Below are 22,053 nucleotides of genomic sequence, written 5' to 3'. Positions count from 1 at the left end.
TACGCGAACGAATCTATATCATTTATATTCCCATGTAAAACTTTGATCCCTTATTGTAGTCTCACCCTACATATACCATAGGGAGCCACAAAGTGTACAAACTTTGATCTGTACTTCAGGACGATGCTTGCATTTTATTTACCATGTCCCTCTTTCTCATGAAAAAAAAAAATTCCCCACATATTCCCATATAAATCTTTGTTCCCTTATTGTGGACCCAACCTATACCTTGCAGCCATGATTTTAAACAAACTTGCATCTACACTACCTGTGGATCATAAGCGGATAGTTGGATGTGTTTTGATATGATTTATCAAGGCGCTACTGTTCTTGAGAAGACCCCCCCCCCCCCCCAAATATCATCATTTAAAACTTTTATCCCCTATATCATGGCTCTTTATTACTCCGGGAGGAGGGCTAGAATTGAATAATTTTCAATCTACACTCATTGAGGAAGCGTTCACATGTGTTATGCCTTTCTGGTCCAGTGATTCTTGCGAAAGACTTCGATATTTTTTTTTTTAACTATTTCCACTTTAAAAACGGTGTGATCCTTTATCTGAACAATTTTAAATGCCCCTTTAATCAAGGATGTTTTGGCAAGTTTGGTTGAAACTGCCCTATTGGTTCTGGAGAAAAAGTAAAAAAAAAAATGTTTGACGTTTACAGATGGACGGACGGACGGAGGACGGACAACAGGTGACCAGGAAAGCTCACATAAGCTTATAGCTTATGCGAGGTAAAAAGTATCAAATTTTCCACTATGTCATAGCAAATCAAATAGTATCAAATTTATTTTCTACAGTAAATCAAAGTATCAAAGTTTTAACTACAGTAAATTTAAGATTTTATTCAGTTAATGATAATACATCATGTTTAATCATTCTAGTACGAAGATTATCAAAATAAGTTAAAATAATTTTTTTTTTACCATTGTCAAAATTAAATACACAGAATGTATCTTGCATTCTCCTTGTTTTAAACAAAAGTGAATGATAACACACAAACTACAGCACCAATCACACACAATGTTCACTTCATTAACAGTCCTTTGATTATGACAAAATGCACGCATTGTTTAATGCGGTATATCAATCAGGCTGTGAAAACTGTCGAACACTATAACCAGGTTTTCCCGTCGGCATTTCCCGCCATAATTCCAGGTTCAGGGAGTATCGTCTGTCTTTACACGGGAACATACCATTGCTAAAATTCATTAGATACATGATTACATTTCTGTTTCAGAACAGTTTAGATCTTTACAACAGTTTCTTAGTTTCTTTACATTGCGTCCTGTAGGAAATGTCCCTTTAGACTTACCGATTGCTGGGCGGTTTAAACACGTGTTTCTGAACCCCGGATATCTGCGTATTATCACAGATCAGTCGAGAAAGTTTTGTTCTTTTAATTTCGTACAACTGGGCTGAAAATAGATTTTTAAACTTGAGGTACATGTAAGTGGTTAAATCTACAGCTTTGAGTAAGGTGTGAACACATGCACACTAGTGTATTTATTATCATTAAACAATAGCTGATAATCACCGTGCGGAACACCTCGGGCTTTTCACGGAAAAAGGCCTGAGGTGTTCTAGATGTGAAAATCAAGTTTAATTTCCAAATTTCATGAGGAGCACAATACATGTACATGTAATATGATTATTCTAAAAGTTTCATTTTTTTCCTTCAATATATTTAACTTTTAACGTAGTTCCACCCTCCTGTGACGTCATAAGATTTTGTAAAGTCAACGATTAAAATCTTGTTAATCATCAAAATATTTCAAAAGTCTAAGTTAAGTTATATATGAATAATCAATTATTGAATCCAAGGGCAATAAGTATGTTTTCACTAAATTATTTATCAAGTCCATTATGCGATAGATTTCCTTTATTTATCACAAATATTTTGTATATTTTTTTAAAGAAACAGTGTCATGAAATTGTTATGAATACTATTATATTGTTTTAACTAGTTGTTGTGAAATTTTGATAATGCTGTTTATATAAAATTGCAATTTTCTGACGTTGATAACAGGTTTATGTATGCCAATTGATAAAAGTTTTATTAATACCGCAACATACTTATTCTATCATTTTTATTTGATTGAACACAGCAAGAACGTCATTCAACACTTAATTAACTAAAATATAATCCAACATAATACATTTCCACATGATTCTGACTTCGCTTCAATCAAAACCTCACTGAATATACACATAACAAGAGTACCGCAAACGGTATATAATACGCCCGTGAAAATCCTTACATAGGGTGCTAATTTGTAGAACTTTGTTTCAGGCAGTATCCGCCATGACATACTTTCTTCGCATTGTGTGAATAATGGGTCTTAAATTAAAATTGTTACACGAGGTAGATACACAAACCAAGAGTTATGTGTGTAAAATATTTCCCTAAATTTAACTATGTTCAACGACCTTTAGAGATTTAAAACATGAAAGAAAGTTACAAATTGTTGAGAATCAAAATCCTTGCACTATGCACATCTTCAAGTTATTTACAAAGACACTAGCTTCTAAACTGTGGGAGGAGTCAAAAGGATATAAACCGTGTCCTTTATTCAATATAACATTTCCTCAAAACGGACTAAGTTCAACAACCTGTAATTTTCTTTTTAAAAAAATTAAGAAAATCAAAATCCTTGCCACATGCACATCTTCCATACCCATACAAATAATCTGTAAAATAAGAAGGTCCTCACTTGAAAACTATGGAAGGAAACAGCTAGATAAATAATGTACTCTCTTTATATAATAAAACTGACTTAGTTCGACAACCTGTAATTTTCTCAAAACTCCTACAAGAGAGGTCGAATAAATCAAACTTACAACATGATCTAGAGTGATCCACAAATAAGCTACATAGCAAGTTTCAGCTTGATAGGTGACAGAGAAATGAAATTAGAAACAGAAAAAACACAAACGGACGGACGTACAGACGGACGGACGGACGTACAGACATCACTGTAGAATAATACGTCCCGTCTAAAGACGGGCGTATAACAATTGCATCTATTGAAGTTTTCATGAAATACACTGTATATTTTTTGACACGTGAATAAGGAAATTCTGAAATATACATTCACCTTACTGCCTTTTAAAAAGATTGTTTTCTTTGAAATATATGGTAAAAACTGAAAGTTTACGAATATATATTATATATACTGTAGATTGTATAATGGAATTACAGTACACATGTATGCAGCAAATGATTAAAACATTTATAGGGTGTAAAGAGAAAGTTTCCAAGAAATATACCATGCATACATATAACCATAAATGGAATAATTATTGAAACAGTCTCAATCATCTCAGCGGAGAATTGTTCAGAGAATTTAGAATATTCACATAATTCCAGTACAACTTGCATATACTTTTTAATAAGTTTTCTACAATAATACATTTCATACTTTCAGAAAATATAATGATATTTGCATCTGGAGTTGCATGTAAGAAATATCAACATATTTTCAAACGTTTTGCAAATGATTTGGAAATCTCACCTTTCGTGAATCCGATTGATAGGAATTGGTTCTCGTACCAGAATCTATCGCCAAGTTTTAAGTGATGAAATTGTTTTGCTATCAGACAGGCCAATGTTGGTCCGACTAGTCCACCCGGTAGGTGGCGCTCCGATAAAGCGGCAGCAAATAGGTCCATGTCGTCTGGATGTCTGTTAGAATAATATCAAGCGATTAATCTCTCTCTCTCTCTCTCTCTCTCTCTCTCTCAATATATACAGATGTATATAATTTTGAATAGACGATTTAGAATTTGTTTTTGTCGACGAATATGTAGCGAATTTTTTTTTCTTAAATTGTGGAGATAACCATCGATCTACTTTAGTAAACCTTGCGTGAATGACAGAAGTATACATCATCAGCTAATCTTGACATGAAAGGAAATAACGTATCAACTATTACTAGTAAATGGATTGAAATGTACCTGTATAACGAGTGAAATAAAGCAGCATCTTCCGGCTTATGATCAACCATACCCCCAGGGCCAGTTCCAAAATGATAGACCGGCTTAAATCCACAGAATTGTCTCCAAGCATTGTAACCCGGAATTCCATGGTCTCTTCCTCGTTGAATATTCAATGCCGCTAAATCCAGACTCCTGAATTCTTTATCTAAGAATAGTTTGTTCCTAACGCCGTCTGCTAAACACTTGTCGGCTGGATTCATGAAATCGCTGACCATCCAGCGTCCCAACCCATCATAACCTCGTCCATGTGGGTTATGACTTAAAGTTAAGGAAGGACGGTTGAATGTTTTCTCAATAGGCTTCACTTGGATTGGAGTGTGCATAAGTGAGAATAGAATCTGGTGATTTGGAATCTGTGAGTGACCAAATCTAAAGGCGGCCACCCCGAATACATTTGATATTGATGGATTAACTTTGGGATTATAAACTGTGTTATGGCCTCCTGTCTTTGAGAGGAGAGAATACTTGGAAAGAATGTGTTTAGGAAGAATTAATGGTAAGTATTCCTTGTATGTGATGTGCTGTATGATGGCAATAATGATCTTTCTTGTTTCCTGATAAAGAGTTTCGTCACACCAGTGGGGATTAATCACAGAGAGTTCTCCAGCTATTCTATTATGTTCGCGGACGAATAATAGATGTAAATAGGTCAGCGATGGGACTACCATGTTTCTGTTATCACCTGTAAAATCCACGCATTTTCAAATGTTTGTACTTTTATTCAGTTTGTAAAGAAAATATCCAGAGTTAACACTTCGATAAATTCTTCAAAACAATATTTAACCTATAATGATGTTTCATTATAGTTTAAACTTTTGATAGATAAAAAAAGGATGGCGAAATGTATTTCACGCACCTGCAGCGAAGCAATAGTCAGATCGTTTCTTTACTATACAGTCACTCTTTTTGGCTTCCGGTAACATTCCATCCGATGTCATATTTAAGAGACCTGTAATCATAAAACATTTGAGTAGTATTAGAAGAGATTGAAAGCAGACAAGAAGCTGACGAAATTGCAATGCTATATTTGATTTTTGTCTATACACATTAGGAGAGGTGGTATGAAATTTCATATTATTAACTTAATTGTAATGTTGAAGTGTTTGACTTTAGGTAATCTTTTACGACTTAATGGAACTGTGGAACCATTACATTATATCCCAACGAACCTGTTAATTAAAGTTTAACAATCCACGAAAATTGAGCCCGCGAATATAAAGAATTCCACAGTGAGCGAAAATCGTAAAATAAAATCCCATGAAAGAATCTCTTTATCTATTACTATCAAGGCCTCTGACAAGAGTGAGGAAAGAATCCAGTCCCCAACCAGTTTGGTACACAGAAACCTGTTCACACAACATCTTCGTGTTTATAAAACTGATAAAAGTTTACAGTATTCTATTACTGTACACGAACTAAAACAAAATTACAGTGTAAAATATTCGATCATGAAAATAACAAATGTTTATAGTTTACTGTATCACACTTTACTAACTAATAAAACAGTAGACTCTATCTTATTACTTATTATACAAACTAATAAAAGTTCAGTGTCTTATTATACAAACTAATAAAAGTTCAGTGTCTTATTATACAAACTAATAAAAGTTCTCAGTGTCTTATCATACACACTAATAAAAATCTACAGTTTAGAGTCTTCATCATACCAACTAATAAAAATTTACAGCTTACATTATCCATTTATACTAACTGAAAAACTGTCTATCCTTCCAACCAATAAAAGTTATAATATCAAATTATAACAATTAATAAAAGTTAACAGTTTAGAGTAACAGTTTATAACAACAATGACAACCACAGAGAAAAAGCAAGAGTCAAAATACATGTAACTTTACATCCAACACGGAGTAACTCTACTTTTATATCCTGCACGGAGTGACTACTACAGGTAAATCTACCTTTATATCCAGCACGGTGACTAATTACAGGTAACTCTATCTTTATATCCAGCACGGAGTGATTAATTACAGGTAACTTTACCTTGATATCCAGCACGGAGTGACTATCACAGGTAATTCTACCTTTATATCCAGCATGGAGTGACTACCACAGGTTACTTTACCTTGATATCCAGCACGGAGTGATTAACTATAGGTAACTCTACCTTTATATCCAGCACGGAATGACTAATTACAGGTAACTCTATCTTTATATCCAGCACGGAGTGATTAATTTCAGGTAACTTTACCTTGATGTCCAGCACGGAGTGACTATCACAGGTAAATCTACCTTTATATCCAGCACGGAGTGACTTCGCATCTTTATCAGTGGCTCCATACACCATAGAACCGTCTATATATGATGTGTGCTGGTTCAGCTGATTTCTCCACTCTGTAAGTAAGAAATAATTTGAATTTCTTCTAGAATACAAATAATAACATTTTCGGACAGCTATTGTGTTGTGGTGTGTGTGTGTGTGTGTGTGTGTGTTTTGTGTGTGTGTGTGTGTGTGTATGTGTGTGTGTGTGTGTGTGTATTTGTTTATTTGGCAAAAATTAAGCTCTATAGAATTAGATACGTATTAATCAATGATAGAAGGTTATCAATGACTATTATTGCTGTTTACTAATATTTACCTGGTAAGCAGAAATCATTCGGAGCTGCCGCTGATCTAACAAACTCCATACACTTGTATTTAAAGAAGGGGTCATTCTTTGGGATCTTTATCGGAAAACAAGATTCCCTTTAATATTGAAGACAAATTTCTTTTTATTAAAAATCATTTTCAAAAGTATGAATTTCTAATCACGATATTTCCAGCAAAAATCTTAAATACATGTAGGCTTACCTCTGCATCAGTGTTGTAGGATTCAACTTGCAACACACAATAGTAGAATCATTAAATCCTGCAAAGATAGGGAAAATTGAATTGAAATGAGCATATTTTCATTCTTCACGTGCATGTGGCACTGCAGAAACCTTTGACATTTATCGAAATTCACCATAATCCTACATTTTGTACCCTTTAAATGATCATTGAACATTGATGATGAAAACAGGAAAGTGACCTTTAGTCATTGGTGTTCCGACAAAGTCGTGATCCAGAAACTGTCCCCAAGACATAAAAATCATCGTCAGAGTTCTTGCAGACGACTGACATTTGTCTGCGCAGTGAATGACGTTGCTAATGTGACGTGGACTTGGTAACGAATATCCTGTGGTACTTTTGAGACGCGGCTTGTTGACACCTAGAAAGAATCATTCTATAAAAGATACAATAGCTGACTGATATTTGTAAACGTTGTAGGCAAACAACCCATATTTACTTCTACATTTAGATCTGACTATGAGGTCGTCCCGTAGGGCTATAAACAAGAATTTTGCTACTGGTTGAAATACCCAAACCTAAACGCAACATATAAAGTCATCATCGAACATTCAAAATACGAGCCCTTCATAAATGGCCCAATTCTAACCGTCGTGGTATGCAGGTGGAAGGTATCTAAGCTGCGGGGTGAAGGTTGAGCCCCATTTTGAATGCCCCACGTTATTGCACGTGCCGTCCGCCGTGCGGTAGGGGTTCCTAAGGTTACAATTCGGTTGTGGACAATCGCAATGCGGTTTTATAGTTTCTCTCCAAATCTTGGTAAGCTCTCTGTCGGATTTGATATCTTCCAGCGAAATTCCCGACCTGCAAGAAAACAAGTTGTAATCCAGATAGTGAGCTGTTGGCGTCTTACATATCGAACTTCTCGAGTTCTTTTAAATGATCCAGTATTTTATCTATGAATGAATAATTCCACATCATTCATTAAATTACCTCAAAGCCATTGCCTAGGATAATGGAATTACGTGTAATTACGTGTGTTTTAAATTATTAACCCTTTTATAAAGGGATTTATGAAAAATATAAATATTTTACCATTTGTAATTACGTTTTTCAATTTATAATTCTAAGTATTTAAGAATTTCCATTGGCAGCAGTGAAATATTGTAAAGATAACTTATCCATGATACACGTAGCTAAATCTGCAGGTAAAATATTTTTTTTAAAAATCTCAATCTGAAGCTTCAGTATATTCTTTTTTATCAAATGAAAATGATTCTAAATAAAAACAAGAGGCCCAAGGGCCACATTGCTCACCTGAGTTACCTTGGTCCATATCTGAAGACTGCATGTAAAACCTCAGTCCGTATTGTGGCCCCAACCTACCCTGGGGGGCCATGATTTGTACAAACTTGAATCTGCACTATGTCTGGAAGCTTTCACATAAATCGCAGCTCTTCTGGCTCATTGGTTCTTGAGAGGATAATTTTCAAATGTTTTCTCTATTTATTCTCAAGTAAAACTTTGATCCCCTATTGTGGCCCCAATCTACTCCCGGGGGCCATAATTTGAAGAAACTTGAATTTGCACTATGTCAGGAAGCTTTCATGTAAATCCCAGCTCTTCTGGCTCATTGGCTCTTCGTCAGAAGATTTTTAAAGATTTTCCCTATATATTTCTATGTAAAACTTTGAACCCCTATTGTGGCCCTAATTTACCCCGGGGGCCATGATTTGAACAAACCTGAATCTGCACTATGTCAGGAAGCTTTCATATAAATTTCAGCTCCTCTGGCCCAGTGGTTCTTGAGAAGATTTCTAAACGACTGCGCCCTATTTTTGTGATTATTTCCCCTTTGAAGGGGACATGGCCCTTTATTTGAACAAACTCGAAAGCCCTTTACCCAAGGATGCTTTTGGCCAAGTTGGGTTATAATTGGCCCAGTGGTTCTTGAGAAGAAGATGAAAATGTGAAAAGTTTACGACGACGACACCGCCGCCGACGACGACAGACAACGGACTTTTGATCAGAAAAGCTCACTTGAGCCTTCGGCTCAGGTGAGCTAAAAAGAAAAAGAAGGGCTTCGGAAACCTGGACATTTCTCCTCGTAATGAGTATCTACAACTGTACACTACAACTGTACAAGCTTTTTCTCTGACGTCCCACAGTGATGTTGCCCTTTGACCTTTGGACCCCCAAATCAATAGGGGTTTTACTATCTTGGAAACATACATGTAGCTACATATGAAATATCTAATCAATCGACAGTGTTACAGAAACATTCACGAGAATGGTTTCGGTACTACATTCTCCCTCGGAATGCGAGGGGATAAAATTGCATTTCTTGCTAGTGATTAAATCATGGGGTTAAATATTTGCTGTTTCTGTGTTACAGATACAGATTTAGCCAAAAACAATAATAAAGACCGACAACGTTGTAAAAAAAGACCAACAACTCTACATCTACAAAAATAAAAACCTGCGGGTATGCTACCTTGTATGTTTTAAACCTCATGAAATTGCATTAAAGCTTATTTCACTGCGCATGTTTACGTACATTTGTTGGAAGTACTTGATGGCTTTCACTACAATGGAGGCCTTTTTGTTCAGTAGCTCTATTTTATTGGGATCGTCAAAACCTTGGAACTTGGAATGATGCCAGCTGAAGGCTCCATTTTCAGGAAACAAATCCGTGCCTGGCGAGGGTTACAAATGAAACTACATGTATTAGAAATTTTGTCTTAAAAAACTCTATAGTATTGAAAATGGGGGGAATGATTAAAGTATGCGATCATTTGAATTCTGTGTCCAATGGTGCCCAAGCTATTTGCATTGGTCAGTCATATATCATACACATCGACCATTCAGTTCACAAAGTAAGAATTCTATATCTAGTATACTTTGAAAATCACATCCAAATTACCTATAAACAGATCATAGATAATATTCCAATCATCTCGGGAAATTGCGACATTGAAAAAGCATTTCTTTCTTTCTAGTGTGTTGGGTGAAGAATATTCATTGTTTTCTTTATCTTAGCATTATATGTATTCATTTAAAGATGTGATATGAATTAAACTCTTGTTGAAACTGACCTTGTAGGTAGAATTTTTTCTCTAGTGTCCTTTGACTGTTGACATCCCGAACAGCCTGGTCTATAGAATTCCTTATCAAATCGGAGGTAGACAAAAAGCTATCCAAGGCAGGTACTCCCTCCACTTCTGAGACAATCCCCAATGATAATAGCATGGCCGCCATTACCGGAAGATAGGACCCCATGATCTAAAGGTACTTCTGTGTTTTAATTGAAATTATTCGTTGCAATGATGATTGTTTTTTTGTTTGTTTGTTTTTTTTTTTTTTTTTTTTTTTTTTTACAATTTCAGTTATACTGTAGCCAGAAAAAAGTTTATGAAGTTTCTCTAACTTAGTCCTATACCTTACTTGTAAGGAATAAGTTTTTCTTTATATGTATGGTTGAATCCACCATTGATAAAACCTGGCTTTGAATGCTTCATTATAAGGTTGATGGAGTATGTGGTTAGATATGCATGTAAAACCACGATTGAAAAGAGTTTAAAGGTTAATGAGTATCGTTTTCCACATGTTCCTTCCTTTTAATTGATATGATTGAATACTGTTACTCCCTCTCCATTATCGGATTGAATATTAAACACACGCTTTCAGGTTATGAATCTATAATTATGTATCTATATGCCAATGACATCAATAAGTTTAGAAGTGGGAATAACAATGCAATACATTACGGGGATTTCCAGCAATTTTCTAACATTGATACGGATTAACGTGTGTCATTTCAAACCTAAGGCATAGTACCCTGTATAAGCAGAATTCTTAGCGATGATTTAATTTTGTCAGTATTAGCGAGAGTGATGAGGTCGCTTACATTGATTATTGCAAACAATTTATTTTGTATAGAAGCTCATAGTTATCTTTCCTGGAATTATAAAGTCGCCAAGATTAGCTTTCGCTAAATATACTATAATGCAGGGAATTATTCGCCCCCATTTTATTTTCGTCCCTTTCGCCCTAGTTGTCAGTGGACGAATTTAAGAGTTGGCGAAACTGTTTTCTTTCATATCTCGCTTTTAACACAACTACGTCTGGGCGAATTTAAAACGGGGCGAAACTGTCTGCAAGTGTAGAAAGGCGAAAATAACACGGGGCGAAAATAACCCTACAATATATACCCATATTTCTGGAACAATCACAAAATTGTGTATCGCTAACAATTCCACTTGTACGGTAATGGACATAAAATTCTGCCATTGTCTCCCCTTTTCTTTATTTGTCTCTCACCCACTAAAGAGAAAACATCAGTAAATCTTGTAATAATCGAATTACATGTACATGTATATACAAAGTTCTTCTGTGTAGTATATTCTTAAAGTATATAAGCAAGATTCATCAAGATTCCTTAAACCGGAGCCCATTCGCGATGATTGCTAACGTTTTACTAACGTAAGTTGGTTTTTGTACTGGGACCAGTTAACCTGTGATGCAATTACATATATTTCATGATTTTATTAGGAACACATCAGAACTTTTCATGAGATAAAATGAAGTTGCTAAATGAATAGGCATTTGGTCATTTTACGATGATTTTTGGGGAATCAGCAAAATATATGGAATTACGTTTGTAAACAAAATTAGTAGAGGTATGATATCACAATAGTCCCATCTCTGGTGTGCCCAGGCCCCGTGTTTGCTCTAGTCTTAAATTTTTAATTCTTCATACTAGGAGTTTTGAAAGACGTAAAGACAGTCATGGACATCGCTCATTTAAAGGACCAAATATACACGATGTCACACCTGTTTCAAAAGGCAATTGGGTCCACATTATATTTGCACAAAACTTTATTGTATTCCATTGAGAGTTTTGAATACGTTATTTGAAGAAGCTTACTTGGATTTTGCAACACCACAATACAAACTGGACTTTTGGTTATGATTTTTGCCCATCAAATTCTTCGTTATAAAAAAAGCTGAATTTTGTATTCCAGCATATTTGAAGTTCAAATCTACACACTATTTCCTACAAATGTACTTGAACTATTGCATCCAATCTTTTTATTACAACCCTCTACTTTATAGCGCCTAGATATAGACCATCTTATACACTGTATATACATGTATTCCACCCACGTGTTCTTGTTGTTCTTTCAACTATAGTCCAGCATCATTAGCGGTGATGTCGAAATAGTTGAAAATGAAGACCTGATTCCACTAATTCTAAAAGGTCCTAAATTCAGAGAAACAGTCTTTCAATTGGCGACAGAACTCCATCTCTATTATGAATTCTGTCGAAGATTATGCTAGACGATGGGGGTAAATATGAAAACGATTAGCTTGATACCTTGTCAGAATGGATAAAAAGTATCAGAGGAATATTAAAATCACGAATTAGACACATCAAAACAACAGTGCGTATCATCTATTCTTCTGTGTTTTGCAAACCAGAAGTGATACAAGAATTAGATAGGTTACATGAGGAATAAGTTTTGTCTCCAGCTGACGAAGACTACAACATTTTCTTTGTAAGCAGGGGCGGATCCAGGAATTGTGGTTACGGGGGGCGCCACTTTATGAGGCAGTGGGTCCAGGAGGCGAAGCCCCCGCAAGCTCCTGGATTTTACAGATTTTATGGGGCTTGAAATATTTCTCCTATTAAGTCATTTGTACTATTTTCTATCATTTTAATAAGGTGAAATTAATAAAATGACCCAAATTTTAATGGGTTTTGGAAAAAATTAAGTTCTCCCAATAAAGTAATTCAAGAAATCAAAAACATTTGTCATCTATTTTTCCGGGAGTGGAAGAAATTATTGCTTCTTTTATCGTTTAGTACATTTTCCGAAAATAGATACCGCGATTTACCTTAAATTTGAAAATTTAGGGGTGGGGGGCGACTGCACCCCCCTCTAAATCCGCCACTGGTAAGGCTCATTATTACAGCTGCATTTAAACAAACTTGACATTAATTCCACATTTGGTAATCCTTCTTTTAATCCAACTGGTTTTTAAAAGATGAAATGTTTCAGTTTTAAACACTATCAATATCCCAATCAATGGGACGATCTAACGAATGATTAAAGTACAGCTTCTATAATATAGCGAATTCATACGGTGACTTTGATATTGGAAGCGAAGAAATGTTTCCGGTCAACAACTATCACGGCCACGAGCGAGGCTGGTTTCGAGGCTCGAAGACGTTTGTTCATGTCAGCATGGTCAGGGCACCGCTTCGATATTTCATTAAAATCCTACAACAGAAATCTCTCAAGTGAACAAAAACTCCATCAGATCGCGTTTATCTTCTCTTATACACATCTTTGAGGTCAAAGAACGCAACCTTCACATCGTCTAAAGCAGTCAATGTTAATGCTACAGCCACGAGTCCTGGCGATGAACTTGTCGCTGTTCCTTTCCAAAACTTGCAAAAACCTGACCAAGAGCTTAACGTTAATTTGATCCATTAATCCTTCAACTTTTCAACGGTTTCTCCATCTTATCGACGAAATCACATCCCGGATGAAGTTTACTCCACTCTTCTTGTTTTCATTTCAGTTGATTGGACGCTCTAAATTACCTTTATTATACCCAAACTTTCTAAAGAAATTTTAAGTATATTATTGTTACCCTGGTCCGTCCGTCTGTCACACTTTCTTCTTCCTAAAAACACTCCTTCATTTTAAACAGTTATCAATTAATCGTTTGGGATATGATGATGTCCTATAAATGTGCAATAAGGCTTCGTAATTTTCCTTTTTAACCTGGGCCCAAATGGGAAAAGAAAGCCCATGAGGATCGATACACAACAACTCTGTTTCCAGAATTTTTACGTTCTTCGCATAATTAATGGTGTCCTGTTGATCTGCGATAAGTTTTCGAAATTTTCATTTTCATCCTAGCTGAAGGCCAAATGGGGGTTAAAAAACTCCGACGATTTTCGACAAAAATCCCTGGTTTCCAGAACTCCTCTTACATTTTACGCAGTAGTCAAATTATCTTTTGGAAGGCAATCGGTGGTGTCGTATAGCTATACAATAAGGTTTCTGAGTTTTCATTTCAACCCTGGTGACCAGTAAGGGGTAAAAAACGACGATTTCTATAGAAAAAGCTGGTTTCCAGAACTCCTCTTATAATTTTATGCAGTAGCCAAATCATCTATTTTGGGAGATGATTGGTGGTGTCCTGTAAAAGTGCAATAAGTTTTCGCGATTTTCTTTTTCACCTTGAGAGGTAAATGGGTCATAAAAACAACGAACACAGTCCTGGTGCTCAATGCATTGTGTCACACACAACAAAAACATATTTGTGGTGGTAGTAAGAACTTAAATAAACAAAAGTCTTCCTTCCACAACTCCCTTTCCAAAATATATATTATTTATCTAGTTCTGAATTTATTCTTTATTAAGTTAATACATGCAAAAGCCCTGGGTGCATTAAATTACCGCTATATTGTCAGAATTTCGACAGAGATTACACTTGTGTGAGAATATAACTGTTTTATGACAGCATCTAGCTTTAAACCTATTTCGTTTTTTATTCCTTCGAAAGTAAGTATTTATATTTCATATTGTCTTAGATAAAAACCTTGTGCTGTCCGATCGCTATTTCGGACGACATTTGTTATGTAAATATGGTAGCTCGATATGAACACAGATAAAATAAAAATTTAAAAAACCCATAAGAAATAAGTTATCATTTTTAGAGTTTCATTGAGATATGACATGAAGTTAGAACGTTGGGCGTCAAAGGATTTGATCACGGGACAAACTTCATGTCATATCCCAATGAAACTCTACACATGGTGTTTTATTCTTGAAATGGCAAAGCTAATGACTAGTGATCTATACCTGTACATGGTTGTTGCATAATAGTTGTAGTTGATAATCTAATTAATCTTATGCGTGTTCACTGCACAAAATTATTAATCTGAAAACTAATGACATGGCATTGTATGTCAATTCCAACCACTTCCGCAATAAATGATTACATTATTTAAGTTTCAGAAACCTTCATGTTTTAATGTTTGCATAAAATAAGTTGTTTTAACATTTATTGAATCAAACAGTAGTCTATTATTTCGAAAGAAATAAACAGTTTCTTTTTCGAATTTACAAAAGATAGAAAGGAAATTAACACAATTAGAAATAATTAAATGATTGCAATGATCACATCTTGTTTTTCAATTTTGTGTAAATATCATCAACAAATTAGAAAACTATTTAGCTTTATCATAGAAATAATTCTAAAACCTTACCCTGTTTGTTTTCCGACAATACCCCGAGGTATAAAGCATATACATAATTCCTGTTGGAAGGAGCGAGAGTCAGTGATGCTTATATACAGATTGCAAAAAGAAGCAACATAAAAAAGTTGTATGCAGACTCCATCTGCCATCATATTAGTTTTTATCATGACGTTGATTAATTATAAAAAATGAACAGGATATAAAACTTTTGACATAGTCATCCGGATCATATTGAATACATGTATATCACATTCAGTGTGTAAATCAACCAGTACAAAAATAGGTCGAAAATACTTTATGACAACTATGATGATCTATATCAAGACGTATACACAAATTATGTGACTCTTTAAAATGTGCGTGTACATTTTTTATTGCTTCGTTGTGAAGTGAGGTAATTTGTAATATCAAAAGACAACAAAAACTAACAAATTAAACGCAGTCGATCGCGGTGACTAAACAAAAGCTCACATAGTTAAAGTTTTTCAATAGCAACACATGGGAAGAGAATTGCATTAAATGATGTGAGGACAAAAACATCTACACACATATAGAAGGAAGACGTACATGTGAATACGAGAGGCATCCTATATGTCAGACGATGTACTAAATAAGAACTTAGCACCTTATCAGAATGCATGAAAAGTCTAAAAATGAACGTTAGAATCTCGTATTAGACGGATTAGAACAAAAATGCGTACCACATATCCATCTATGTTTCGTAAACCAGAAGTGGTGAAAGAATTAAATGAGTTAAATAAGGTATTTGTGTTGGTTCCATCTTACAAAGCCTTCAATAACATTGACTAACAAGCTCAATATTAAACTGTATTTCAAACGAATTTGACATTCACTCCCCATTTGATAACCCTACTTATACTCCAATTTCCATTTGAAAAGATGAAATTCTTCAAAATGAAAGGAAAGCTTAAGTTTTAAACACATTTTAACATTTCAGTCAATGGGACGAATAAAACAATCTACACTGGATTCCAAAAACTTCACAAAAACCCTTACAAACAAAGATACATGTACATTGCTGGATCCAGTAAGTGTAAGCCTCTATCTTTGCTCCTCACGAAAATATTAACTGCTTTGAAAGAGAAACTTTAAACTTGCTGTGTCATGACACATGCCAGAAGTGATGTATATCAAATGTGGATTCTAAAATTTCTAAAGAACTTGGGTAAATTTGAAATCATAAAATTTTCCCTAAATGAACAGCATGAAAAGGTATGACATTTCAACATTTTATACGACCATTTCTTATGATAAACTACAGACTAGGCTTTTTGACATCGCACACAGCTGCTTTTTCAATAAAAATAGAACACGGAAATATCAATGAAAGGTGAAGGTAATGAACAGTGAGCAAACTCATAACTCCTATAAGGAAAACAAAATAAAGAGTTGGGTAGACACGGACCCCTGGACATACTTGAGGTAAGATCATGTGCCTTGGAGGAGTAAGCATCCCCTGTCGACCGGTCACATCCACCGTGATCCTTGTCTTGATCAGGTAAACGGAGTAATCCGTAGTCAAAATCAATGTGCCAAGATCGGCCTAATAATCGGTATGAGACAGCATTTGACCCAATGATAGCTTATATTGGCAAACTAGATCGGTATAACGACCATAGAATTTGCGAAATGCTTATGGTTAGTCAATCAAAAATTACTTTGTTAAACACCACTCTTATTCTACGTACAAGTTGATATTAAAAGATGTTATAGTTCCTAATGACACCACTCTGATTCCACGCACAAATGCTCTGAAGTTGAAATAAAAAATATGCTGGAGTTCCTCATTGACAATATCTTCGTGGTTTTTGGTGATCAGGTATTCCAAAAAATTGTTGGAATTCCCATGGGCACGAATTCCGCTCCTTTGTTAGCTGACCTGTTTTTATATTCATATGAAGCAGAATTTATTCAAAAACTTATACGTGAGAAGAAAATATCTCTTGCTGTGGCCTTCAATTCGACATTTAGATATAACGACAACGTTTTATTTTATTTTTGCCCAACTATCTATTTTGTATTGCTGTAGGAGTTATGAGATTGATCACTGTTCGTTATCTTCACCTTGCATCTATCATCAATAATAACATTCATTCATATGTCGATTCGGTATATCCGTGTGAGTTCGAAATAGAAGACACCACAGAGTCGTCCACTTCTGCTTCATACTTAAATATTTTATTGAAAGTAGATATTAACGGCACACTAACAACTCAACTTTATGACAAACGGGATGATCTCAGCTTCTCCATCGTCAACTTCCCATATTTATGTAGCAATATTCCATTATCACCTACATATGGTGTTTATATTTCTCAACTGATTCAATACGCAAGAGCTTGTTCTACGTATGGTCAGTTATTAAATCGAGGTAAGCTACTGACAAACAAGTTGATGGTAAGTGGTTTCAACAGTTTCGCTTAAAGTCAGCATTTCGCAAATTCGATGGTCGTTATAATGATCTAGTTTGCCAATACAACATACCATTGGGTCAAATGCTGTCTGACGTGTTTCATACCGATTGTTAGACCGTTCTTGGCACACTGATTTTGACTACAGATAACTCCGTTTACCTGATCAAGATATAGGGCTTACGGCAGGTGTGAACGCTCGACAAGGGATGCTTACTCCTCCTAGGCACCTAGTCCCACCTCCAATTTGTCCAGGGGATCGTGTTTGCCCAACTATCTATTCTATATAGCTTGTGGGAGTTATGAGATTGGTCACTGTTCGTTATCTTCACCTTTCATCTACGTGGTCTTTGGTGATTAGAATTTCCAACAGTCTGTTGGAATTCGCTTTGGCACAAATTATGCTCCTTTACTACCTGACCTGCTTTTATATTTTTACGAGGCAGAATTTTCTCAAAAGCTTATACATGTGAGGAAAATAATCTCTCGCTGTGGCATTCAACTCAACATTTAGATATAGTGTATATCGATGACGTTTTATCTACTAATATGTACGTTGATTTGTTACATCCTAGCAAACTCGTAATAAAAGATATTACAATAGTCTTCCATATCTGCTTCATATTTGAATATTTTATTGAACATAGATGTTAACGACAGCAAACTGACAACTCAACTTACTGAAAACTTAACTTTTGACAAATGGAAGTACTTCAGCTTCTTCATTGTCAATTTCTCATCTTTATGTAGCAATACTCCATTATCACCTGGCTTTGGTGTTTATATCTCTCAACTAATACAATAGGTGAGAGCATATTCTGCGTATGGTAAGTTTTTAAATGAAGGCGAGCTACAGACAAATAAGTTGATGTCACAGGGGTTTCAAAAGTCAATAGTAATGGTATTCAACTGAAACTTTGAGAGCTAAGATATTAAGCAAGTTCTATACCCGATAACTTCATGCCCTTTTCTATCGTCGCCATGTTGGATGACGATTACTGTGGTAACGGACAATCAGCCTATATCAGTATGTATATGTATCTTATTAAGTTTGTGACGAAACCTTTAAAAAGCATAAACTTATTGAAATATCCAATTCAATTAATCTATCCAATTTTCCCTTTCATCTACGCACCACCAATCAACCAATCCAATCCATCTATCCAATCTATCTATCTATTCATTAATCCTATTCACCAATCCAATCCTTCTATCCACAAATCCAATCCATCTACCCATCAATCTAATCCATCTTTCCACTGGTCAAATCCATTTGTCCACTAGTCCAATTCATCTGTCCACCAATCCAATCCATTTATCCTGCTACCAAATCCATCCATCAACCAAACAAATCTATATATCCATCAATCCAATCCATCTATCTAATCTATCTATTTATTAACCCAATCCACATATCCACCAGTCCATCTATCCGCTAATCAAATCCATCTATCCACCAATCCACTCATCCATTTTATTGATGTATTCATTTGCTTTACTTTATGTTTTTCTTTAAGTCTTATTTTTATTTGTCAGTAAGTAAGCGAATCGTTAAATTTGTAAATGCAAGAAACTGTGTACATTTGTTTATCTTAAGAGTTTAACATGCATACCCTGTACATGCCTAAGGCTGATTTAATATACTTTTTTGTTGTTGCTTAAACATGTTAATATCTCAAACAATGAACCTATGATAAAAAGTAAAGCAAAACAAACGCGCGGTATATAAATAAGAATCCGTCGGGAGGTCATACTTTGTAGGAAATTATCGAGTCCGACGCGGTTTTTGAAGATTAATTGCTTGTTTCCTTTCGGGACCTCGCCTGTAGCTTTCAAATAGGGCGGTGTGTCACATGCATATAAAAATTATGCCACATCGGTATACTTTTTCGACATGATGCATTTCCTATTTCCAAAAGGTCACCAGCTTCAAATAAAAAATAAATAAGGCCTTTTGTGAAGTTTGTTCTTTTGTAAGTTTTAAATCGAGTACAATTAACAGAGTGCTGTGATTGTATTTACTCTTTAGATTACTTTTACTTTGCTGTCAGTTACTGTCTGTTATACATAACTGTAAGTACATGGGAATATGAACTGTGGTGCTTCTCTTCAGCTTACTTAATGAAAGGTTAATTAAAACTGCAGCGCATCCATGGGAAATAGCTATAATTACAATTTGCAAACATTTCAAAAGCAAAATCATTTGAATTTTAAATATACGGTAATATTTACAATTCCAATGTTTTTGCCTTTGGTATTTCTATAAATGGTAATGATAGCCGTTTCCTCTTGAATGCCCGGCAGTTGTAAGGCATGCGTGTATAAATTTTGACATATATGTAGTACATTTTTTGTACGTCTATTTCAAATTTTCAACAGCTGATGATTCCGACAGAACTGAATTTGGAATGTAAATAAGTAGAATAAAGGAAATACATTTCGTTTTGAAAATACATGAGGGTATAAACGGCCACACTTCACTTCATGAAAAGTAATCTGCCGTGAAGCGTCGCTGTTCATACCCTCAACAAGAGGCCCACAAGCTTCATCGCCCATCCGATTATTAAAATGTATCAATAGCCCCACGAATTATGAAAATCAAATCTATATTCCTGTGCAAGTATGGAAATGAATCGGGATTCGAATTGACTGGCTTCCTAACATGGCTACCTCAACGAACGAAATCATCAAAAGCTGCGAGTTTTCGGTTTGTATGAGGCTTTAAGGAATATTTCAAGGTATGTTTGGACACAATTATAGTAGGAAATTATGTTAGGATTTTTTAAGGTAGAGACCGATAGCAACCACGTGATCAGTAAAAATCCTGTATTTTCACGTGAAATTATTTTTCGGAATTCCGTACATCGCCATAGAGTAGATGAAAAACAAAAAGGGGTTCCGAAAGTACGAGTTGTTGCTGTGACTGAATCGATGATTGAGAGGGTCGTCTGGACGAAAGATATAGAAATTTGGCCATAGTTTAGATTAGGAATACGTCAATGTAATAATAGTGGACTAAATGTTTCGTCCGTGCAGAATGGCACTTTTTACCTCACGAAATTCACCACCATGCATAGCTGCGCTACGTAAACAAAGTTGTTGATGTAGCGTGATCGTGATGTCCGAGTGCTGCGAGTTTCAATACTGTTTATGTAGTCATTGAGAGTTTAAACAAAGTTTCTTCTGAGAAGAGGAATTCGATGGATGCATTCAACGTGGACAACGAAATCATAATTTCGTTTGGTAAGTGAAAAAATGGCAAATTGAATTTGTATTCAACCCACTTTTCCTCTGCTATTTCACAACGCGATTTTATAATAACATGTGCATGTAATTGTAAATGGATGTCATGTATATGCCAGATTTGAAAAAAAATAGGGCTCGCACAAGTTTGAGGGGGGGGGGGGTTGCACTAAAATTCTATTTGGTATAAATGATAGTACTTATAGTATCTTGAAATTTCATTGACCTAAGAGATATTTCAAATCTGGGGTTTCATGTTTCATGCAAGCATGTAGGTCTACAAAACTTTATTTAAAATATTTGTAAAATCACAAGCCCCCCTCATAGGCAAATAAATGTATTGTATGAAAATAAGATATGTATGTCCTTCTCTTGACCCACACTCCGTAAAGGAGACAGGTCTGATAAATCTAGAGTTGACTTGTTTTGATATTATTAGAATGAACTGGCAGTTTATGAAAACATATCTATCATCTCATATTGTAATATGATAATTATGATGTTTATTCACCTCATTAAGGACCCGGGGGTGGGAGGGTATGTACAGTTTAAATAGAAGGTAACTATAACAATATGAAATAAATATTAACAATCATGCAGATGTACTACTACTGCAAGAGTTAACATTGCTGCACTGCACACATTTAACATACATGTAGTGTTAGATATGTAATACTGATTTCAGACAAGATTTTAAAAATTAACATAATAAAATACATGTTATGTGTGTAATTTTCAATATATCAGCATTTTAAAGTTCACTAAACATGCATTGAGACACGCGAGCCCCCCTAAAATTTTCAAGTTTAAAGTAAATCGTGGTCTCTTGTTTAGAGAAATATATACGATAAAAGAAGCCATAATTTCCTCCACTCTCAGAGAAATAAATGTCTGACAAAATCTTTTGATTTATTGAATTACTTTTAGTGGGAGAACTGCTACTTTTTCCAAAAACCCTTTAAAATTTGCGTTATTTTATTAATTTCACCTTATTAAAAATGACAAAATAATAAAAATGACTACATAGGAGACATATTTTAAGCCCTAAAAAATCTGTAAAATCCAGGAGTTTCTGGGGGAATCGCCCCCCCCCCCCTTCAAGGCGGCCCCCAGACCCCTGCCTCATACAGTTGCACCCCCCTCCCAACTTCAATTCCTGATCCGCCCCTGAAATAGCTTATAGAAACCTTCTTATTGTCATGTTCAATTTTCAAAGAGGTAATTTGGGAATGCTTAAACATTCTAAGTTATAAAAAGGTCAGTAGTTTATCTCTGCTGGCTGAATCTTTCTTCTCAATGCACCGAGTG

The 22,053-nt window shown here is 35.2% G+C and overlaps 1 protein-coding gene across 2 annotated transcripts in view; it reads right to left on the bottom strand.

Annotated features, from left to right (window-relative positions):
* Positions 1–830: 830 nt before the first annotated feature.
* Positions 831–22,053, bottom strand: part of LOC125659354 (peroxidase-like protein) — a 36,583-nt gene continuing 15,360 nt past the window's right edge. Inside the window, exons 1-13 of one of the 2 annotated variants that reach the window (XM_048891010.2) lie at positions 15,080–15,146; positions 9,888–10,074; positions 9,350–9,488; positions 7,442–7,656; positions 7,034–7,213; positions 6,814–6,871; positions 6,602–6,708; positions 6,255–6,356; positions 4,861–4,953; positions 3,963–4,686; positions 3,521–3,690; positions 1,321–1,423; positions 831–1,206 (exon numbers count right to left, since the gene is read on the bottom strand). In XM_048891010.2, coding sequence (XP_048746967.2) covers positions 1,092–1,206; positions 1,321–1,423; positions 3,521–3,690; positions 3,963–4,686; positions 4,861–4,953; positions 6,255–6,356; positions 6,602–6,708; positions 6,814–6,871; positions 7,034–7,213; positions 7,442–7,656; positions 9,350–9,488; positions 9,888–10,074; positions 15,080–15,124 — 2,238 coding nt within the window. In that variant the 5' untranslated portion in view covers positions 15,125–15,146 and the 3' untranslated portion in view covers positions 831–1,091. Of the gene's footprint in view, positions 1,207–1,320; positions 1,424–3,520; positions 3,691–3,962; positions 4,687–4,860; positions 4,954–6,254; positions 6,357–6,601; positions 6,709–6,813; positions 6,872–7,033; positions 7,214–7,441; positions 7,657–9,349; positions 9,489–9,887; positions 10,075–15,079; positions 15,147–22,053 lie in introns of those variants that run through there. The other variant, XM_048891011.2, reaches the window with a different exon arrangement.

The sequence above is a fragment of the Ostrea edulis genome, chromosome 9 (assembly GCF_947568905.1).
Source record: "Ostrea edulis chromosome 9, xbOstEdul1.1, whole genome shotgun sequence".
Taxonomy (NCBI): domain Eukaryota; kingdom Metazoa; phylum Mollusca; class Bivalvia; order Ostreida; family Ostreidae; genus Ostrea; species Ostrea edulis.
Note: the sequence above shows the minus strand (reverse complement) of the source record. Positions and strands in the feature narration are given on the sequence as shown.